Source organism: Enhydra lutris, unplaced genomic scaffold (assembly GCF_002288905.1).
Source record: "Enhydra lutris kenyoni isolate GAN:26980312 unplaced genomic scaffold, ASM228890v2 scaffoldscaffold50, whole genome shotgun sequence".
NCBI classification, from domain to species: domain Eukaryota; kingdom Metazoa; phylum Chordata; class Mammalia; order Carnivora; family Mustelidae; genus Enhydra; species Enhydra lutris.
The window spans coordinates 14487437-14511534 of NW_019154134.1; the positions used below are offsets into that span (position 1 = coordinate 14487437).

The window sequence follows — 24098 nt, forward strand, 5'->3', positions numbered from 1 at the left end:
AACCGGGCAGCACAATTATGTCGCCTTTTTTTTTTTAATTTGTTGAAATTGTCTCTAGGCAGAAGAAGGGGGGAGTCAAAACCAGATGGTTGTAGTTGGAGTAGAAGCCTACTACTGAGGAGCTTTGAGACACTCAAATCTGGTGACAGCCACTATCACCCCGCAGGGAAAAGGAGGAAACAAGAGAAAGGTGGCAAAAGATTTTCCGAAGAGTGACCATCAGCATCCTGTTTTCTTTATCCTCTGACCACACACATGTAAAACGGAGTCTCCTTTCCTTTAATTCCCCAAAGGGCTACCAACCTTGGGTTAAAGCCGACTTTAACTCCTGGGGGTGGAGGGGTGGAAAGGGTTCGTTACTTGTTATGATAGGGGTTTATATTATCACCAGGACGTAAAACAGTTTACAAATGAGTATTATCCATTCTTCCTTAAGGCTCCTTAGCCTGCCTGTAACTACTTTGTCAGCATCCCCATCCTTCGCCACGTGCTAGCAATCTCACTGAATCATCTGAAGTGTTTCTCAACTTCTCCCTACACACAGAAGCACAGAGAAAATGGAAACTGAGGAAAGAGGAATAGTCAGAGTTGGCTAAGAGTTATCTTTTATCTTCTTTTATCTCCCAATATTTGGAGAGACTCTGCCAACAGAAGAGCTCCCCACACTGGTCTCCAAGTCATCCAAACACCTGGAGGGAAGGGAGCACACCAAGATTCTCAATCTTTGTAAAATACTAGGCAACTACAACTGAATAGCCATCCAGATGTCTACCTGTTAGGGTTTTTTCCTTCCCCAATGGCTGGTGTCCCCTTCACCACTAGTTCAACTCTCCAGCAGCAGCTGGGTGTTCAGGAATTCCTCTCCACCCTGCCCCTAACTGCCTGGAGTTAGCATCAGACTCCATGATTTAAGGGCTCTTTCTCACACAACTGCCTACACTCCAGGGACCGACATGAGTACCAGGTCCACAGATTGCCCACACTCTGGTCGCACCTGAGACCCATTCAGAGGCTCCCACAAACCCCCCCCTCAGATTGCATAATTTGTCAGCCTGACTCAAAGAACTTAGGAAAGGGCTTTAGTTACCAGTTTACTATAAAGAATGCAATGAAGGAAGAGATGCCCAGGGCAAGGTATGGGGGCAGGGGATGCAGAGCTTGCCACTTTCCCAAACCTTCCACACCTCCAACCTGGAAGCTCCCCCAATCCCACTATGTAGTGCTTTTTATGGAGGTTTCATGATGTGGATATGATTTATAAGGTTACTGGCTATTCATGATTACATCAATCTCTAGCCCTTCTCCTCTTCGAGGAAGTTGGAGGTGGGACTGAGTCCAAACGTCTAACCAATTCTTAGTCTTCCTAGTGACAGAAGACTCCTATCACCCTTATCAACTCAGGAAATTCCAAGGCTTTTAGGAGCTCTGTGACAGGAACTGGGGACAAAGACCAAATATCTTTCTTATCCCACTCCTTTATGTTTACCTATCTTTTTTAAAAAGGGCGGGGGCGGGGGGGGGGGGGACCACAACCCTAGAGACACCCTCCTTAAGGTGTCTGTCTTCCTATTTCTGGCACTCCCTCTGTGTGTACTCTCCATATCCTCTTAAGAGAGTGAGCAGGAACGTCTGATTTGTTCTTCATGAGGCTTTGGGACACATAATTAGTTCCCCTGTGGTAGACCTCTTTTTCTGTCCCCTCCAAACAAATCATTCATGGGAACAAACATTAGAGCAGAATGTCAACTCCCCCCTCTTCTTCCCACAAGAATCTTCAGAGGTCAGTGGTAAAAGTGGACTTAAATGGCCCAGCAACTCACTCCCACCCCACCCCCCTTTACACAGGCACCCCTTCCACTTTCCGGGACCACCTCCGCCAGCCTCTGGCTCACTGATGTCTCATAAGGGAGACCTGGTGGCTCGCTCTTGTTATGCCTCCAAGGGGAAACAGAACGGTCTGGACACTCTGGAACACAAGACCAGGAACGTTACTGGTGAAACCGGGAGGAGGACCAATTTGACTGAAACTGTGCCTTCTGCCCTACCGGCTGCTAGTCCCCTCCCTGTATGCCCAACAAAGACAAAAAAAAAAACAAAAACACAACTACACCAGCAACACACTCAGGGAAACAAGGCTTTCCTTTTAGGTCAATCAAGACATTTTCCTTTTGAATGAAAAATCACGCTTGCTCCTCCGTTTGGGCTTTGATTATCTGGGGCCCCCGGATGGCCTGAGATGGTGAGGGCCTTCAACGCACACAGGTTGGTTTGAAAACCATGTTTAGGTCCCAGCATGTGGCAATGTGCTCCACTCTGATGACACTTTGCGCTTCTAAGAATAGCGCAGATGAAGTAATATTGCAACTGACGTTCCCGGGGATTTGATTGGGTAAGTGCATAAACTGTGGAGGGAGAAGGGGGGGTGGGTTCTCTGGCCGGATCACATTAGTATTCCCGTCCTATCAATGTGCGGGGCAGCGCACAACGTCAGGCGGACCGATTCCCGGCGTCTGCCAGTCCCGCCACGGATTCATTTGGGATCCTCAAACAGATGAGCCCGTAGAGACTGGGGATCAAGGCAGCCTATTAGAGCCGATTGCCTGCTTCGGGGACTGCCAGCCCTTCCAGGCCCCGCGACGGGGTGGGGGGAGGGAGGGAAAAGACGACGGAGCGCCGCTGCGGGAAGACACTGAAGCCGGAGCGACACTCGCAGCCCCCCCACCCCCACCTTACAGCGCAGGCTTTGAAAGCTGCTCCCCCATCTGAATGGAAACTCAGAACCGCCTGGCGGCGCGTTCCTCCTGGCCCAGCGTTGCGATCCATGCCGAGGGGAAGGTAGTGCGAGCCCGCGCCAGCGCCCAGCTCCCGGGACAGGGCCGGCAATGCTGCTGAGCAGAACTTGACCGAGCCCCTTCCTCGCTGCTTAGTGGAAGCGATGCTGCACGGCACAGCCAGCGCTTTCCCGGCTCTCCTTCAAGCTGAAGGTTACCCACCCGCGCAGCCAGCCCCAACCCTGTGAGCGCCGCGCCTCGATTCCCGGCTCCGGCTGCTTGGCGGCGCGCAGGGCAACGACCGGGCCGCCCGCGCCGGGGCGCACTGCACCAGCGGCTTCGGCTTGGTGGATGTGTATGCATGAGTTCTGCACCGAATGGGCGCAAAAAGCGCCCCAGCCGGTCCACCCGCTCCTCGATCTTCCAGATCAGCAAGCCCCCGCTGCAGAGCGGGGATTGGGAGCGCAGGGGCAGCAACTCCGAAAGCGCCCACAAAACCCAACGAGCCCTGGACGACTGCAAGATGGTAGGTGAAAACTGCGCCTTTTTATTTTTCTTTTTTTCTTTTTTCTTTTTTTTGGAGAGGAGGTGGGGGCATCTTGTATGTTAATCGTTTGCTTGACTGCCAGCCACTCCCCCACCCTCAGCTCCTCCATGCCGATCACGTGCACATGCACTATTTTTAAATCTGCAGTCCCCAGATTCGGGGTGGCACCCGGGTCGTAATGTCCCCGCAAAGAAGTGCCACAGCAAGGGTCAGCTGCTTTAAGTCATGTCTCTACCCCATCAGAGAATAGTGGATAGGAAAGACACGGTGAAGTGGCTTGCTCACCAGGGAGGGAGAGAATGGGAAGGTGGGGGTGCTGCTTTGTGGGGAGACAGCAGCAAATAAACCCAAACAGAGCACACGGGGCGCTGCAGAGGGGACGAAGGTTCCAGCGCAAAGGCTGTGGCCGGTCTTCCAGTCAGGATCCTAAGCCAGTCTCTGGTTCAGTGGCCTGGGAGGAGGTGAACCGTTTCCCTATTGCAACCTATCTTTGGCCTTCTTCCCCACGCAACTTAAAATCCTTATCTTAGCTGTAGTAAAGGGGAGCATTATATGTGAGAGTTCCCAGCATCAAGCTCTAGTGACCTGGGAGTGGCATATGCTCTTGCTCTTCAGAAACTGAATTGGGGGTGGGGGCGGGGGGCGGGAGGACGTCTGGAAATAGAGCTTCTGCACCCGGACTTACTGATGAAAATAAACACTCGCCTTGGACAAAGAGAAACTTACCATCTTTGTACATTGATCTTTAAGCAGTCTGTAGCTGGAGACTTGTGGAGTTGGCTGAGGGGTCACTGAAAACCCATGTTTGTATACACCCAAATAGGAAACGTTCCTGAAAGAAAGTCAATTCTTTTCCAGCTTGTCCAGGAGTTCAACACGCAAGTGGCCCTGTACCGAGAGTTGGTCATTTCTATCGGGGACGTCTCTGTCAGCTGCCCCTCAATCGGGGCGGAAATGCACAAGACCAGAACCAAAGGCTGTGAAATGGCTCGTCAGGCACACCAAAAACTTGCTGCCATCTCAGGGTAGGAGACTCTTGGCATTATTTTTGGTCATTCATATACTGATGCATGGATGCTGACAGTGATTTCTGGTGGTCAAGACCTCAGAAGTGATCTCTGCAAATCTGGGGTTTTAACCAATCACCCTGAGCCAGGACTCTTTCGAGAGCTGTAGACAGACTAACTAGGTGCCAAATTACAATCTGAAGGTTGTGTGATTCTTAAATATACATATATTCAATATCTGGGTCATTACGTGACTTTTCTTTTTTAAAATTAACTGGCAGTATGCTGTCCACATATCCGGACACAGGGCTTCGGAATTTTTTTGCAGAATGTTTGGCTGTCAAAATGAAGTTAAGTCATCACGCCTCGAGATTATTTGTCATCTGCTGAACATCTACGGCACGAAAGGCCAGTTCAGTAGAGAGAAAATCTTTGCTAAATCCTAGATTGACTAAACTATTTATACCATGAGATAAATTCCTGTGATACCATTTAAAATAAAATCTCTAAAATAAAGTCTTGGATATAAATTACTCTCCTCACTGTAGTGTATGAGAGGAAAAGTTTTAACAGAAGAAAATTTTTATGAAGACTGGGGAAATTCACAAATCCATCTAAACCTAGGCTGTTCATGTGCCCCTCCCCATTATTTTTATCTCTTTTTATCCCCCTTATGGGTCCCGGGTCCTACTTTAGGGGCTAATACAGTGAGCAGAAACTTCTCCTCTGAGACCCCATCTACTTCTTCCTGATCTCTCAATATCAGGAAAGATGTCAGTCATGGATTTTGTCAACAGTTACTACACTCAAGTAAGAACACAGAGTGAGGAAACACAGGAATCCTTATAGAAATACATTAAGTGTTTGAGTCCATCTGGCTATAACCTTTATCTGTTTATCTATGTATGTCTGTATCATAATCAAAGTTCAAGTCTATTAGACTAATCTGATAATGTTGCAGATTGATCATGTGTAGGAATTGAATCTAATTATCCATTTGAAGAAATCACTCTGTCATTTTTAATGCCAATAATATATGGCTGATAATATGTATCGTGACTATTGGTATATACAGATTAGAAAGCCCTATGTTGCCTTTCTCAGTAACTGCATTTAACAAGTGGCATTTTATATCAAGAGAAAAGACACAGTATCTAATGTCCTTGAGATGAGACAAAAAGTGTATTACAAACCTATTTCATTTGGTAGAAATAGTTAGAACCCTCATCCTTTTCTGTTTTAACTGTTACACTGTGCCTAAGAGGAAGTGAATCTGGGATTCCATCTAGAAGGTGGAAAGGGATTCAGTGTTTAAGGAATTCGGGGAAGAAATGCAGCTGTGATAAATCCCAGACAAGAAGGGAAGTAAAACAATCAGAAACACAAAGAGGAACAGTGGTGGAGTAAAAACTGTAGAGAAACAATGATTCAGAAGGGAAAACAGCTTAACAACAGGAAATGTTATGCCCAGAGCTAAAGAGTAGCACCTTTGTCAACTTTGTGTCCAAGACTGTACGATGGGGTTATATTCAGGACCTCTCTAAGGAGAAACTCAAAGGGTGACAAGTTCTAATCACAGAAGATAGACTGGAGAAAGAAACAAAGAGTTCGATTTAGTCTGCATTACCAAACACAAGAATTTCAGTCCTTCCAAAGTTTCAGGAAAGAAGGAGTCTGAAACTACTGGCTCAAAGTTGAGTTTTGAGGAGTTGAGATGAATTTGATATACTCAGGGGTTGGTAGCCCCTTGCTACTTACTTTTATGTTACCTGAGAGTTGATATCATTGGGAGCAGTTTTTTAAGACTTAGTGGGGAAAATATGTTGTTCTTAGAGCCTTGCAAAGATAAGGCCTACTCTGTACAGTGTTCTAGGAGAGAATCTGAAACATTTTCTCCTTAAAATAATGAATACAATTTAACCTTCTTCCTTAAAAAAAAAAATGACAGCATTCTGACCGAAGGAAATCCCTTTAGCTTCTTACCATCTGGGTTTCATTAATGAAGGATGTGATGATTCTTCTCGGTGCAATTCTGTTCCTAACATTGCTAGTTATGTTGGCTCTCATGTCAAGTTTAATGTGAAAGCTGGTAGGGAGACTGTAGCATTCACCTTAAACTCTGATGCAGGGTTAAGAAAAGCAAAGCCTCCTGGGGAATGTAGAAACAAAGCCTAGATTTCTTGAGCTCCCATCACTTGCCAGCACAATCCAGATAATTCATAGAATAAACCTCTGAGGGAGAGATGATTATTATCCTTATTTTTACAAATGGGTCTCAAAGAGGTTAAGGTACTTGCCCAAAGTTACACAACTCAGAAGTGGTAGGACTGTGATTTGGCCCTACGTTGCATGCTTCTGAAATCCATGATCTTTCCTCTACATAATGCTGCCACTTGAAAAAGTATTATGTAAAAAGAAATGAAATACAAAAACACACTAACATATGGGTGAATCAGAAGAGTTCGCTAAATCAAAGACAGCAGTTACAAAATGCCACATTATTATATGATTCCTTTTACATGAAATGCTCAGAAAAAGCATATCTATACACCTCAAAAAGGAGATTAGTGGTTGCCTAGATCTGTGGGTGGGAACAGGGAGTCACTGCAAATGAGCTTGAGGTAACTTTCTGGGGTGATGGAAGTGTTCCAAGATTGAACTGGTGATGATTGTACAACTAAATAGTTACTAAAAATCATTGAATTGCACATTCAAAATGAGTGAAGTTTATGATGTGTAAAATATAACTCAGTAAGTGTCCTGTGAAAAGGTATGATCAACATCACCATGAATAATAACACTTGGCCTTATTCCTTTTTTTTTTTTTTTTTTTAAGATTTTATTTATTTATTTAACAAACAGAGATCACAGGTAAGCAGAGAGGCAGGCAGAGAGAGAGACGGGAGGAAGCAGGCTCCCCGCGGAGCAGAGAGCCCGATGCGGGCCGATCCCAGGACCCTGGGATCACGACCTGAGCCGAAGGCAGAGGCTTTAACCCACTGAGCCACCCAGGCGCCCCCCACTTGGCCTTATTCTTTTCTACATACACACCTTTTAGTGAAAGGGGTGGAAACTATAGGGATTGGGAAACAGAAAACTTGACTCTCCGGGCATGCATCAAGATGCCAGCCTGACACCTGTCACCTAAACTCCAGTGCTTTGCTTTGAGTAGGAACATAGGTGGGACAAAAGCAAGACTTGGAGGAGTAAATGAAATGACTTATTTCTTAACCAGCACAGACCCCTCCTTTCCTGTTTATCACTTGGCACTGAAGCCAGAGGAGGGAGACTGGGTTGAAGGTAGGACAGAGTAAAAAGAGGACGAGGCAAGATAAACAAAGAAGAGGAGAAAAGCCCATGAGTTTTGATTAAGCCACAGATGCTTAGACCCCTCCATCCTTAAATGATACCCTCAGGGAATGGTGACCACAAGAAAACTGAGACTGTGTCTCTCACTAGCCGGCCCTGGGAAAGAAGGCGATCATCACAGACATCTTTACAACAGCTTTTCAAACTGTGTCTAGATCAGCCAAAGTTGCAGTATATCCTTTTCTTTCAAAGACAACTGATGTTTTCTGGACAGAGCCAGCCAGGTGAACCCCCAGTCTCTTCTGCCTGGTTTGAGTGACCACAGCTACTGTCCCTTTACGATGCTGATCCTCTCATTGGTACTAAAGCTAAGAGGGGCCTCAGGGATCCCTTGCTAGAATGGTCCCCAAACTTGTTTTAGCCACAGAATCTTCCTTCCATCTACATGTGCAAAGTCAGACTTAGAAGGCAGATTTCAAGTGGCATTGCTGTGCCCTGCTGCGTGCGTGTGTGTGTATACATACACACATACATCAGGGTTAGGTGGCTATCAGGGCCAGTGACTTTGGACTTCCTTCCGAAATACCTCTGAAGAATCCCTAGGCCTTCAGGGCACAGAGTGTACTCATACAGCACCATTTCCTTGTTTCGTATTTGAGGAGATTTAGAGGCTTTCAAGTGGCTTTAGGGACAACTTGGGCAAGTGTATGTGAAGACTTCGCATTTAGGCAGACCTCGGCAGAGAACCATCTTCTGTGACCTTGATGGAACTACTTCACTGTCTGAATCTCGATTCCCTTCTCTGTCAACTGGCTGTCATGCTCCCCACGGAGTAGTTGAGAGGGTCTGTGGGGCCAGGTAGGTGACTCCCAGCCTTCAGAGGTTACTCTGCCAATCCAAGGCTGCTCTAAGACCAGAGCCCATGCCCATCGCTCCATGGTCTGGCGCCAGTTCCGTCAAACATGTCCTGAGAACCAAGAGAAAAGAGCACAGCGCATGCACGCAGGCTAGGAATGGCCCCAGAGGAGCCAGGATCCTCCAGCAGATGCCGGGAGATGATGCTATGGCCAGTGGGCTGGGCGTGGGGCAGACAGACACACTGGCCTAAGTACACAGACTTTGCCTGTGTTCAAATCTCAGCCCTGCCTTTTTACAAATAGTGTAACCTCGGATAAGGGTAGATACTGTCCTTCCCTGCCTCAGTTTTCTCATCAGAAAATGGGGTTAATAGCTAATAAGACTGAATCATACAGTATTGTTAAGGACTGAAAGTAAACGTACATCAAGCACTCAGAAGACTGAGTAGCACGTGGATACACTATGATGAAATTCAGATTGAGTTCAGGTAATTATTCATAAGACATGCAAAATTCAGGACATCATGATACACTTATATGAAAAATAAATGTATCCATCAAATATTTTTCAAATACTTTGGTTGAAATAAATTTTTGCTTATCTTAGTTCCTTACATTATGTTTGGAGGAATCTTCTAGGTTGAAGCTTCCCAGATGGCTATCAAAAGGCTTTAATTTTTTTTTTTTTTTTTTTTGAGAGCACGATTACAGGGGAGAGACAGAGGTAAAGACTATCTCAAGCAGGCTCCACACTCAGCACAGAGCCTGACATGGGCCTTGATCTCACAGCCCTGAGATCATGCCTTGGGCCAAAACCAAGATTTAGATGCCCAACCAACTAAGCCACCCAGGAGACCCAAGGCTTCTTTAATACCTTAAAAACAATATGGATATGTGAGGGTTCAAAATAGTTTAGAAAGATTTTCTTTGTATAAATCAAACTGTATTCCTCATAAATTACATATTTATAAAAAATCTTTTGGCCTAGCTCTGGTACAGGCTGTGTGACATTGGACGAGTCTATTACATTCTCTGCACACCTCAATGAAAGGGCTGAACTGAGGGACCTGAGTCTTCTACCTTCATCATTCCAGTGTTCTGTGTTAATTCAGGGTGAATCACAGACTTTGGTTACAGAACTAAGCTATAAAAAATAAAATAAGCATCATGCAGGAAGTTTGATGATTGAATTCCAGAGACAATTTGTTGAGATGTGAACACACGGGATCACAAGAAGAATCTTAATTTTCTAATGGATTCTGGGAATAATATAATGAATATCATAGAGATTCATACCCAGAGATTTCAGATTTTTTTTCCTCCAGCAATTAGTTTCCTGACCAACCACGCCTAGTTTACTCTTCTTTTCTGCTTCCACCTCTCCTCCTGTTTTTTTTTTTTTTCCCCTTTTGGTCTGTTTTAGTTTTGTTTGACTCCTATTTGACTTTTCTGCCCCATTTTTTCCAGTCCCACTTTTAGCTGGTTCTTATTTGTTCCTTGTTCTGTTTGGTAGGAAGTCAGGAGGGCAGGGAGAGGGAAAATTCAGATTGGCAGCTCACTCAGTAATGCTTCCTTTCCACAGCGAGGCTGAGACGGCAGCCAGTACATGGGGTGGGAGAGTATGGAAGTGCTTGGTGAGCCTGGAGGCAGCCCCCTCAGCTTTCTTAATCCACGTGATGGAGGAGGACTTATTAGTACCAGAGGCCTGGCTGGCAAGCCTGCCAAGCCATCCACTCTGTCCTGTGTGTTCCCTTTCTATATACAGGTGTTTTTGGTTTAAAAATGTTAACTCTCACTGGTCAGATAATGAAAGGGGAGTTCCATATGCTATCCATCAAAGGGAAGGACTGGAGAACAATTCTCTATTAGTGTGCTAGGGCTGCAGCGACAAAGTAGGCCCCAGTGGGTGGCAGAAACATCACGAAGTTCTTGTCACACAGAAGGAGGCTGCACATCCAAGATCAAGGTGTAGGGAGGGGTGGTTCCTTCTGAGGGTGGGGAGGAAGAATCTGTTCCTCTCTTCTAGCTTCTGGGGGTTTGCTGACAATCCTGCTTGTTCCTTGACTTGTTGAAGTGCCTCTGTCTTTATCCTCATACATCCCTCCCCCCACCCGCCGCCATGTATGTGTGTGGATCCAAATTTTGTCTCTCTCTAAGACAACCAGTCATATCATATCAGTCATATCAGATTGGGGGCGCCTGATCTATTCTGGTCTGACCTCACACTAACGGAACCAATTACGTCTGCAACAATGTATTTCCAAAGAAGATCTCATTCTTCGGTACTAAGAGTTAGGACTTCAACATATGAATTTAGGGCTGAGGAGACATAATTCAACCCAGAGCAAATTCCTTTGGCCCATCTGTAGGAGAATGAACACTTTGGGTTGTTGGGCCCAATGGGAATGGAGGTAGAGCTCTGCCCAACACCTTCACACAAAGACTCCCCAGTGCCCAGTGCTTTATCATTTGCAAAGACTTCACTTAGCTCACATTAGGGGTGGAGTTTGGGACCAAGGACTAGATCCCTTTCTGTATGCAATGAATGTGATCACAAAGGTACTGAATCCCCAATATGGTCAGCCCTTGGCTCTAATTAATTTAGCTACTAGTGTATAAACGTGGAACCAAAATCCAGCTGCAGGAGAGAATATCTGGAGGGAGGGGGATAGCAAAGCCTCGTGACAGTCCACATACACGGTGTTCACATTCTGTCGTCTTCTTGGCTAGCAAGTCGGCAGGTGCTGGTGGTCTCTCCATGATACTAATATTGTTGCTTAAGAACCATAAGCAACTGACACAGTACTGACTCAGACCAAATTAAAGAACAGTGTTATTATTAGCCACAAAATGACAGGTGATATGGAATCTAGACAGGGGCCTGTTGAAGTTAGCCTTTTTATGCTTTGAACAGATCTAATGACCTTCACCCTGCTAGAGCCTTCTTAACAAATGCGCCAGAGAGAAAATTAAACTAAAATGAACTTTTGGAAAATTTACTGTCACTTTATTATTTAGATGGTGAAGTACAAGAGAGCCAAGCCGTGTTTCATTCATGCTTGCTCCCTGTGTGCCAAGTCAGTGAGGATGTGTCCCTTCTGTTCATTAACTTTAGTTGGTATTGTAAAACCTATTCCAATAAAGACTTCAGTAAGAACTGATCAGTTAGACTAACTTACATTTTATGATGTATCTATTATTTCATTATGATTTGTAGCTGTAAAACCAGTATGTTGCTTTTAAACAACAGAAGACTTAAAAAGTACACTTAAGGGGTGCCTGGGTGGCTCAGTCGGTTAAGTGTCTGCCTTGGGCTCAGGCCCTGATCTCAGGGTCCTTAAGTCCCGCATCAGGCTCCCTGCTCAATGGGGAGTCTGCTTCCCCCCTGCCCCTCCCCCCTTCATGCTCCCTCTTTCTCTCAAATAAATAAAATCTTTAAAAAAAAAAAAAAAAGGCACACCTACAAGCACTTTCCAAGGCATAGGTATTCATTATTACAATGGATCAGCAGACAGGGTGTTATTTTAAGGTTACTCAAGTCATGTTTAAAGTTATTTGATAAAATATCACCCTAACATCTATCTGCTCAGTGGATATTGAATGGTTGAATAATGATTTTTCCATTAGGATCGCCCTTAAAAGCCATCTTCTAAAAGGATATGTACATAAAGCACAGCTCAAGAGCAGTAACTGTGTTCATTTATTTCCTCTGCTCTACGAGACAAGACTTTAAAAAAAGCAAAAACCACATGAAAAAACATTTAATTGCTTGTCTATATCCATATATGCCCATATGTATAGTCCTTGTCTATATGTATATATGCATGTATTTATATATAAACAAATACTAAAATTTGTCAAAAAGACTCTTGTTAGTGTAAAGTGTCTGAGCCTTTAAATGGAAGAGCTGATTTAAGCAAATAAAGGTTCCCCCACCAGGTTAACAAAAATCAACTTAACATTTGCGGCTGTAAGGAAACTAATCATCTACACCCATTTAACGGAGTTTGAGCGAAGGTGGGGATATATGGATGAATCCAGAAGTCAAACCCCTAGTGTATTCTTTAGGCACTAAGAATAAGTGAGTCAGTAAATAATAAATCCTCCTCTCCTGTCAGTTAGTAAACTCTGTGATCTTTTATCTTCCGCAGTGTCCACTGTCTCTCTCCTCTCCTCCCCATTTCTGAGGTCTCCCTCTTAGCTCACAGATGGACCCCCGGGGCCATCAAGCACCGCACTGTCTCCCAGTTGGTCTCCATACCACCCGTCTCTCGCCTCTTCTTTTCAACTTATTCACTAGTTCTAAATGAATGCTCCTGACATTTTCTTCCAATCTTGCCACTTCTTTGCCTTTAAACTTGAAGCCATTGCCCATTACCTAAAGCAGTGTTTCTTCAAAGCTGATCCTCCTGGACTGGCAGTCTCAGAATCACCTGTGCCCTCACAGCTAAAGAAACAACATCTCTAGAGAGTAAGGGGTGGAAATTCCAGTTTTTAACGAGTACCACCCCACTCCTCCAGGGGATCCTTGAACATGCTAAACATGAGGCCTGGCAGCCTAAAGCCGTGATTCTCAACTTGGGCTACACACTGGAACCACCTGGAAAGCTTTAAAAAATTGCTGATGCATGAGGTCCATCCCTAGAGTTTTTGATTTAAACGATCTGGGATGCAGCCTGGATGTTGAGATCTTTTTTTTAAAGCTCCCCCGTGGGCATCTGTATCAAAATGGCTTACATTTGGCTGCATTGGACAAAAAATCCAAAGAAGCAGTTGCTTAAAGACACCAGGATTTGGGGCGTCTGGGTGGCTCAGTGGGTTAAAGCCTCTGCCTTCGGCTCAGGTCATGATCCCAGAGTCCTGGGATCGAGCCCCACATCAGGCTCTCCGCTCGGCAGGGAGCCTGCTTCCCTTCCTCTCTCTCTCTGCCTGCCTCTCTGCCTCCTTGTGATCTCTGTCTGTCAAATAAATAAATAAAAAATCTTAAAAAAAAAAAAAAAAAAAAGACACCAGGATTTCTTCTGTCACAGAAAAGCAGCCCCAGAATGGGAATTCAGAACCGGCACGGGGCTCCATGAAATCATGGCTCTGCTGCTCACTCTTAGCATAGGCCTTCCACCCTCAACTTGACCTTATGATCCAAGATTATGACAGAAGCTCCAGCGAGCAGTCCAAAGGAAAGGATAAAGAGGGGAAAGGCCACACTTCCCAGCTGGGTCAGCTCTTTTTAAATAAACCCAAACACTTCTTCCAGAACTGCATCTCGTGCTCCCACCTAAGTACAGGGGAGACTGGAAGTGTATTCTTCTCTGACTGGCACCTTGACTAGAAAGGAAAGGGAGAGAATGGATACCGGCCAACCACTAACTCTCTGGGCCACAGCACCCAAACTGTATTCCTGGGCTCTTCTCCTACCATCTGACATAAATTCTTTACCTCCTCAAACAGATCGACTTCTTATTCCCTCAAAGTATATAAAGGATGGTCCCATCCTATCAGTCTGCATCTGTGGATTCCCCCTATAAAAACCTACCCTTCAGACATTATTTTTTTAAAGATTTTATTTCCTTATTTGACAGAGAGAGAGAGACAGCAAGCATAAGCAGGGGAGTGGGAGACAGATAAGCAGGCTTCCCGCTGAGCAGGGAGCCTGACACGGGCTAGATCCCAGGACTCTGGGATCATGACCCGAGCTGAAGGCAGACATGTAACCAATGGAGCCACCTAGGTGCCCCAACCCTTCAGCCATTAAAAGAGATCATTTACTCTCCTGAATGTCAAGGTCTTATGTGTAGTCTCCTGATAGCCCACCATACTCCTCACACCGAAATGCCAAACAGAAGGGAGAGTCCCAAGGGGATTGACAAACCTCTCCCACTTTAAATGGACCTGTGGAAAAGGAGGTGCAGGAACCACTGGAGAGGGCAGGAAGTTCGGCAAGGGTACGGTTGAAAGAGGTTGAGTATAGTCTCCAGACAGGATGTGAAACGGGATGGGGCCTGCAGGGAGTATAAGCAGCAGCACTCAAGAAATCAATTTGAAAATAACTACCTGAGATGGAGCAAGGCTCCTTTTGGAACGATTTTATAACTTCCTTTAATAAACTAAAGAAAGAATTTCATCAAGGAGCTAAAATTTGACGAGCTCTCAAGAATAAAAGGTAGAGAGGCAGTGCCTTCTGGATACAAGGATAAGCTGCAGGACAACCTATGATCAAGATTGCAATGAGGCCATTAAGAGAAACTGAACTAGAAACTCATCTAAACTATGTGAGGCAGCATTTAGGTCCTAAAATGCATTTAACCCATTGTTTCCTAAATTATAAACCTGTGCAACATAGAACAGTGTATTCTACGGGGAAAATATATTCTTTTTGCAACTCGGAAAGTTTCCTCCCTGTCTGGGAAACTATTTATAGAGCACCCACCATATGCCACGTGCTTTTCTAGGTGCTGGAGATACAGCAGTTCTGAACAGAATAAAGAAGGTTCCTGCCTTCTTGGTTAGGGTGATCAAGAAGTGCTATGGGTCTGAATGTTTATGTTCCTGCACAGCTGCTACATTGAAAACCTAATACCCGAAGTTACAGTATTGAGAGGTAGGGCCTTTGGGTGAAGCTCAAGCCATGAGGGGGAACCTTCATAAATGGGATTAGGGCCCTTCTAAAAGGGGCTCCAGAACGATCCCTCACTCCTTCCACCATGTAAGGACACAGCAAGAAAGCACCAGCTATGAGCTGCGAAGGGAGCCCTCACCAGACGTGACCATGTGGCGCCTTGGTCTTGGACCGCCCAACTTCCAGACCAATAAGCAATAAATTTCTGTTGTTTCAAACCACCCAGCCAGTCCACGGTTTGTTACAGCAGCCTGAATGCACTGAGTGAAAACTAACAGGCAAAGGGGACTGCAATTCAGAGAGTGATAAATGCAGTGAAGAAAAGAGAATGATATGATTAAAGAATGATGGAGGACTATGGGTGGTTATTCTCAGATGGGGTTTTCAGAGAGCTCCCCGCCCCCCAGCCCTGCACAGGATGACATTCTAACCTAGTATCTGACCTTGAGAAGGTGCCAGTTAGGTGATGATCTGTGAGAGAAGTACTTTGGCCAGAGGGAAGAGCAAATGTGAAAGTCCAGACATTAACTGACCTAGTCATGTCTAAGGAAAAAAAAAAAAGAACAAAACTAGACTATCAGTTTGGAATTATCTTCGGCTGCAAATAACACAGATAGAATTTCATTGACTTAAACACAGAAGCGTTTATTTTCTCACATCATTAAAAAGTCAAGGGTAGGGAACAGTAAGCATTGGTTTGTGATGTAAAGAGATCAAGTATGAGATGCGAGAGGTCCCAAGACTGCTGCTCCAGCTCTAGAAATTGTGTCTTCATTTCCAGCAGGGAATAAAAGGCAAAGATGTAAATAATTAAATGCATCCCTTTCTGACAGACTTTCTCGGAAGCCTAACACAGAACTTCCATGAGCAGGTCACTGGCCAGGACCAGGTCACGTGGATCTCCCAATCACAAGTTTCATGATCTGACTCACATACATCCCTCACCCTAACTGTCCAGTGGGGACAAAATGTCCCAGCCTGTAAGCCAAAGTGATGCTTCCTGAGGCCTAGGACGGGATCTTTAGCAAGACTGGTGATGGGTAGGGAGCTTGGACATGACACATGGGGAAAGGGCTGCTACAGTGGGGAGAAATAAGGGGGAGGCAACCTCTCACTGTCTGCCAGCTCCCTTCTGCCATTTTCTTCTGGCTTTGTTTGTTCATTTATTTATCCATGAAATCCTGAACACCTACTCTGGACCAGGCACAGTGTTAGGTTCCCAGCTCTGCTTCTGTGGAACTTAGGGGCTAGCATCTATGTAGAGACACACATGTCAACAGGTCATCACAGAACACGGCATGGGTGATGCGACAGAGATGTGCAGGTGATACAGGACAGATACAAGGGAGGCAGTGATCAGCTCTGCTCCAGTGACTGTAGCCAAGAAACAAGACTTCAAGAAGGGGATGGTGGCGCTTGTACCACACTTTGAAGAACAAGCGGCAATTCCTTTCTCTTTAATTTGTGTGGCTGCTGGCTCCCTGCCACAGAGTCAACGTTTCTGTCTTGAACCAAGGGAAAGGAGAAATAGCAATGTCCGTGTGAGAACAATCGATGTGCGGTACCCTTTCACGAGGACATGCGTTCATCTGAAATAGTATCTACTTAGTCCAGGGAGAGGTTTTCAAGTCTGATATTTTGGCTAAGAAATGCACCTACCTCAAAGTAGCAGTGATTAGACTACAGGGGTCTAATCATAGACCCAACTATGCAGGTAGCTGGGCACTGGGGTTATCTCAGTAGTTGAATCATATGAGGACTACGGTCTTTGGGCTTCTTTTGTTTTCATTTTTCAGATTTTCTTAAAATATTTGAGGTGGGGGGGCGCATGCAGGCACACACAGAGGGGAGGGGCAGAGGGGGAGAGAGTCTCAAGTAGATTCCATGTGGAATGCAGAGCCTGATGTGGGGGCTCGATCCCACAATCCTGAACTGAAACCAAGAGTTGGATGCTTAACTGACTGTGCCACCCAGGCAGCCCTGGTCTTTGGGATTCTTGGCACTGTTCCCTCCTGCCTCCACTAGAGTGGTGCCACCCAGAGCCAGTGAGGCTTCAGGGCTCTCTCTTGAATCCAGAGGAGGCACACCTGGAGGCTTTCCAGCACACCCAGGATACTAGCTACTTTCCTAATTCTCATTTTGTAGTGCATTTATGTTGAGAAAGTTGAGATGTTTGGTTAATTGCTGGGGCTGGGGTTTCAACACTGGTCTTTATTCTTCACACTATGCCAGGCTATTCACCAGATAGTTTTCTTTCTTGGAATGGCTCTCAAATTGGCCTACCTGCCCTCCTTCCCTTTCTCTGCCACTAAATACTATTTCCACTCAAAGTCTCTGCCCTCCCTTGGACACACTTCAAGACAAGGACCTCTTCACCTGGCACACAGCTGAGTTTGAAGGCTTTTAAGGTTTACTCGGCTAGTAAGAAGAGGAAAACAAGCAGGAAGGAAAAAACACAGTTAGGTCTTTCTGAAGCTGCCAGCAGAGTGTGAATGGACCTCAGCTCTGCATTCTGGAAGCCTCAGCACTTCTCTCTGAGCCCCGACTCCTTCAGACTTTCTTTCTCCATGTTAGGTCTACTCAGATTCTTCCATTCTTAGGCACCTTCTTTCCTGCTTGCCCGTGCAAGTCCTAAAAATGAATACGTGCCATCAGACTTTCACCCAGGCCTGTGTAGGCTGAATTCTGGGTTTCAGGAACCAACATGGTTCCTCCCAGCAAACGACATGTGAGTAGGAGTGGGACACCCCATGACCACAGTGACACTGACAGCCTACGGCGTCATTGAGCACAGGGGTCAAGAGAGAAATGGAAGTGAGGAATGCTGTCGAGTGTGAAGGGACTCAAAGGACAGAAAACTTCCCACTGAGGAGGTGATGGGTACACCCAAGAAAGGAACATTCAAGCCAAAGAAAAATATAGGAAGAACTCAAAGGAACAAGAATGGAAAGATATCATCAGACCCATCTCAAAACACCCCTTCTTAAAATATCCCAATCCTTGGCCAGTGAACCCACAAGAGCCCATTTGCCAAGCAAATGGAGTTTAAAATCACCGTAGTTATTATCTACATTGCCCCCCTCAACAGAGTTCCAGTTTTTAGCCAGAATGACAGCTTGTTAGAGCTTCAGGCTCTGAATCTTGGACTCTTTTATTCCCTTAGTGGGTCTAATTTGGAAGTATTTCAATTTGACTTGGAAATCCTATTTCCCTTCTTGCCATCTACTTACGGAGCTGAGGAATTAGGTGAAGTGGATTTTTTTCCTTTCTCACCTATCATCAACAGATCATTTCTAATTTTTCATTTTTCGTCCTACCATTTCATCATTGTGGAAATTCCTATTTAGTTTAGAAGATAAACCACTCCCCCTCACCCACATGGACATATTTCTGATGCAGGTTTCTGATATGTCCATTTATTAGGTAGAAGTAGACTTCCAAAAATTGTTGCTGGTATATAGTAAGCACTTCATGCTTCTTGAATTCTGTATCTCAGGATACAGGATTCCCTGTATTCAGGCCCTCAGTGGATTAGACAAGACCCATACACATTAGGGAGAGCCATCTGCTTTCCTCAGTCTACCAATTCAAAAACTAATCTCTTCCAGAAATACCCTCACAGACAGAGACAGAAATAGTATTTAACCAAGTATCTGGGCAACCTGTGGCTCCATCACATTGACACATAAAATGAACCATCACACTGGGTCCATTCCCTTGACAACAGCAGATGGCTAAAAGCCCCATAACCCATAATTCTCCTAGCAGAGCTGTGGGGAGATCCCCTGTGGACACTGGTAAGGCCTTCTCTACGTGTGCAGTGAGAGGAGAAACTGGACGAAACCCCTACCAGTCACCATACGGTCAGGAACGAGGACAACGTTCACCTCTCGCCAGGGACTAACTACAGAGCAAACAGTAGGTTCTGAGGGATATCGCTGGATCTTCCCAACTGGGGGGGGGGGGGGACTCCCATGAACATCTTTCGCCAGAAGTCATGTTTTCTTACTGTCTGAGTGTTGAGCTCAAATGGCTGCATCTGTTTCAGTACTGTACCATCACTGAATAATGAGGAAACTGCTCACATTATTTTAGGCCACAGCATGCACCATAATGCAAAATCGCTCGGCAAATGTTCTCTCCATAAAACAAGCCTTATCAACCATTTTTATATTCATAGATTCAATCTTTTGTTTTCTGAGGATGAAATATGTTTTTAGTTACCAAGTCTGTTCAGACTCAGAGTGCCTTTAAATTACGCTCTGAATTTCAGTATTAGGTTATGGTACGGGCAACTCTGTAGACCTGATGTGAAGATGGGAAATGATTTCAGGTATCTATCTGGGTGTCATCTTTGCAAAGGAAAGGTCATCACAGTCATTTGGGGACAGTCTTTTCCTCACACTTCAGCATTATAGAAGCATTCTCCAAGGAAGGAAGGAAAGAAAATGAGGAAGGAAGAATGAATTTGTTCTTTGGAAAATGGGCTGATTAAGGAGCTGGAATGGCCAAGAGATACAGGAATGAAGTGAAGAGAAAATAAAGGGAAAGAGGCAGTCATGGGGTTAGTGGTCAGAGAAGTTCAAGCTTCCCAAACCCAGGTCCACCACAGGCACAGAAGACAACATGAAGAAGTGAAGTGGTGGTTCGGGAAGAGAGGGCGCCCCTGCTACCCAGGCTTCACGGATTGCAGGTTCCCATGTAGAGAGGTGGGCCAAACGTGCCTTATTTGTGGCTTTTCCGTTTCTTAAGAGAATCCATGAATTCATGCTTATGTGTCAAATAACCCGATTTTAAAATGTTGGCCCAGAGAAAAATTCTACAGGCTACAAGTGGCCCCCAGCCATTAGTGTCTTCCTCTGTTAATCATCACCTGCTTCTTGCTCGGAATATCCACAGACTGTTGGTTATGAACAGTAAGAAACACCAGGAGGTCTTCTCCTTTTAGTTGGCATTAGTAACTCTGACCTGTATTATGTTCTCAATTTCTTTGTTGCTTTCAGAATGGCAACTTGGGGATTTAAAACTTGTCAGTGTCTGTCACCTTGTTAAAAAAAGATAACCAAATACAGAAATACATGCATATTTTAGCCTTGAATTGTTAGTAAGGCCAAATACTTAATTAGCTTTAAGAACATGTTAAACATTTCTGGAATTGAACCTAAAGAGAGAAAATAGAGTATTTGTACATTTACCCTGAAGTCAAATTCCTTGAAAGACCCTTTCTCCTTTGATAACAGGACAATTATTTAAATTATCATACAGCTGACACATTACTTTCTCATATCAAACAGGAGCTATTGATCTTATTATGATCAAGATCAAGACAAACAGCCTGCCAGATATGTAACAGAGTCTGAGGTCCACATGAATGCTGACTAGGGAGCAACTTTTTTACCTAAATGATGGGGCTGGGGGTGGGGGAGCAAGAGTCAACCCGATTTCTTGTTGTTTTTATCATTTGGCAGTGGATAGGATTTCACCAAAATCCTGTGTACCTTTGTACAGAGATACTCTGTACAAAGTACTAACGAATGCCCATTAACCCAAGAGTCATGACCATTTCTAAATAGCGATTTCTGAATTCCCAGCAAAAGATATTCATTCCATGACCTGTTCGTTCTGCTTACAAGTGTGGAACCTACATCAAACCTTTCCTTTCAATACTCAATATGTCCCTATGTAAGAGTCAAGACTTAGTGTAGCCCAATGGGTTATCCATTCGTCTCTTGCCCTGCCCCCTGCTTACCACATCCCTACTCCCTCGATGACCCACAGATCTGCCTCAGCCTCCAGTAGGGTTACATCCTGATAAAGCCACTATAAATCGAAAATATTCTAGAAAGAAAATCCATTTAATACACCTAACCTACTGAACATCATAGCTTAGCCTGGCCTCCCGTCGAGGTACTTGAAACACTTACACCGGGCGATATAGGTGGGTAAGAGCATCGAACACCAAGCCTGTTTTATAACTGAGTGGTCAACAGCTCACGTCAGGTACTGACCACTGAAAGTGAGAAAAGGAGTGGCTGCCAGTGTGTGGCGTGTGTGCTCCCGCATGTGTGCGTGACGGACTGTGAGCTGAGGCTCCCTGTCAGTGCCCAGCGTCACAAGAGTGCATCACACCATACCTTGCTAGTCTGGGAAAAGGTCAAAATTTAGAACTGAAAACAGTTTCTACTCAAGGTGTCTTGCTTTTTCACCATCGTCAAGTTGAAAAATCCTAAGTCAGACCATCCTGAGACAAGGACCACCTGCGTACAGGTGAAGGAAGGTGAAGGGACAGGGGAGGTGGCCCCCGCAGAGGGACAGAGGTTTGGAGAAAAACTTAGGCATTTGCAGAGAAGCTGGATCAAACGGCTGACCTGTAAGTTCAAGAAAACGCTAAGAGGCTGGGATTCTCTGGCGATTTAACTTTTTCTTAAGGGTCTGTTCTACTTACAGATTTGGGGTCTAGAGCTAAGATTCAGCATCAACATTTGAAACATCGATGCTATATCGTTGATACCATTATACCTTTGGGATTTTGAGGTCAGTAAGGTCTCTAGTTTCTGAGCTTTCAAAGTGCAAGAAATTTGTATTATTATTATACTAATCCCTACAGAGATAGCACATAGGAGCCCACGAATCTGTCATCACAGGCACCGGGCTCTTTCAGCCCTGCTCCCTCTGTCCTGCCGCAGCCTCTGCCCCTGACGCCCCTTCGCACCCTGAGCAATCGTGCCCCTCAACTCTCCCTAGCCCAGGCCCTTGGACGGAGTCTGCAGCTTTGAACTGAAAGCTGAATCGCTAAAGGCTAGAGTTCTGCAGATGCTTCTTCAGATAAACTGACGATGGGGCAGCCTTTCTAACTTGCTTTCAACTAGTCTTTCTTTCTTTCTGCCCTCAAGGAGCAGCGGGTAAGCTCCACTTTGCTCAGTCTTGGGGTACAATTCCCAGCTCCACTGTAGCCAGGAAGGGGCAATGGCAGTGATGGACAGTTCTAGTCCAACTGGCACCTCTGGGACAGCTGTGGCCTGAGGCTGCAGAGGATCAGGCCAGCGGACTATGGCAGTGAGCAACAAAAGGCAGGGCTTAGACACATACCGGTATTTTACAGAAAGAACCCCAGGGTTCCTGGAGATGCCTGGGGGAGGCTGGCTGCCACCAAGCAGGCAGGGGCCCAAAGCTGTAGCGAGCTGAGGGCTAACGTGAAGGGGCCTGGTAGCTGTGGGGGCAGGTGGTGGCCACCCAAAAGCTTTAGCTCCTTGTTGCTCTGCTGCCCTCCTGCTGGATCAGCTCTAGAGCAAACATTCAGAGCTCTCGAGAAACTTATTACAAGAATACACATTCCTCTTTCCACGTTCAGGACCAAAGACCCCGTGAACATTAACTATGACGTCACCCAAGTAATTTACTCAGGGGCTGGTAGCTCCAGAAAGAATTGTAAGAGGTTTATAGTTCCACCGTTAATTGGCACAAGTGAGTGCCAGGAGGATCCCAGATCACTTCTCTGTGAGCTCCTGGTTCCAGAAGCCACGAGGCACAAGCAGTGTTCCCAGCCCTCCTGCATATTCTAGTTCCCGGAGGTTATTTTTTGGTTTTTTTTGTTTTTGTTTTTAAAGACACTCTTATCAGAGCTCCACCCATAGATCCACTAAATCAGAATACCCAGGTGAGACCCGGACACAATATTTATTTAAAAACAAAAACAAGGGGCGCCTGGGTGGCTCAGTGGGTTAGGCCTCTGCCTTCGGCTCGGGTCGTGGTCTCAGGGTCCTGGGATCAAGCCCCGAGCCCCGTGTCGGGCTCTCTGCTCAGCGGGGAGCCTGCTTTCCTCTCTCTCTCTCTCTCTGCCTACCTCTCTGCCTACTTGTGATCCCTCTCTGTCAAATAAATAAATAAAATCTTAAAAAAATAAGAACAAATACAAAACAAAACAAAACACACACACAAACAAACCCTCTACAGGTGTTTTGCAAACGTACAGCAGGGTTTGAGAACCACTGAGAAGTTGAAAGGAAAGAGGGTGGGACTGATAACCAAAAGACCCTATTTCGAGTTGAGGCCCTAGTTTGAACTGGGTTATTTCGTTCAATCCTCTTGACTACTCCGGGCTGTGGATATCACTCTTCCATTTCCTTGAAGCTGCATGGATGTGTGTGTACATTACAGCAGGACTCGTAACAGAAAAGAACGTGGGAAACGATCTAAATATCCAGCAGAGGACTGGTTAATATAGCCAGGTGCTAGACACTGTGCAATCATTTACAAGGACATTAAGTGAAAAAAAAGCACATTATAAGTTTTACATAACGACCCCATTTCTGAAACGGAATGAAAATTATATAACTAGATACAACTGCAAGGATATACACCCCAAATTTTACAGCGTTTCCTTTCTAGATATGTGATTTCCATCTTCTTTTTACACATCTGTATTTTCTAAATATTCTGTATTAAATGTTAAGAGGCAAAATCTACTCACACATGTCAAGCCTTGAATATCAGTCTTAAATACTAGCAGAGGAAATATGAAAAATATTTATCTATACAGGTGAAGTTCTAGTTCTTGTATCTATAAGGCAGGTAGATGCAAAAATCTGATGCTTCACTTCTCTAAGTTACTTACAAGAAAGGTACTAGCCTTGAACTTGTTCATCTTCCTTATTAGGAACTAAAGATGGGGGAAGGTGGCGGGGGGGGGGGGGGGGGGGGGGGGGGGGGGGAATGAAACAAAGGAATTCTCCTACAGTATTTGTTCTGGGAACTTGTGGGTCTGCCCCCATTTGCTCGAAGAGAACAATTGGGCAGGAAGCTGGAGTGAGAGAGTCAGGAGGCCAGAGAACCAGGGGAGAAGGCTTTTGATCTGTTTCTCTTCAAGAACATTCTGTCACATTTTTTGCCTGGTGTGCTGGTGGTTATGAAGGTAAAATGAGAACATCAGTGAAAGGACTGAGCACACCTTTAGATGCACAAATGCTCAACAAACTCCCATTCATTCATGAA

General features: G+C 45.2%; 1 protein-coding gene across 1 annotated transcript in view; it reads left to right on the plus strand.

Annotated features, from left to right (window-relative positions):
- The first annotated feature begins 3079 nt into the window (after positions 1–3079).
- Positions 3080–24098, plus strand: part of LOC111156971 (regulator of G protein signaling 7 binding protein) — a 97822-nt gene continuing 76803 nt past the window's right edge. The window contains exons 1-2 of the mRNA XM_022518157.1: positions 3080–3297; positions 4177–4343. Coding sequence (XP_022373865.1) covers positions 3133–3297; positions 4177–4343 — 332 coding nt within the window. The 5' untranslated portion in view covers positions 3080–3132. The remainder of the gene's footprint in view (positions 3298–4176; positions 4344–24098) is intronic.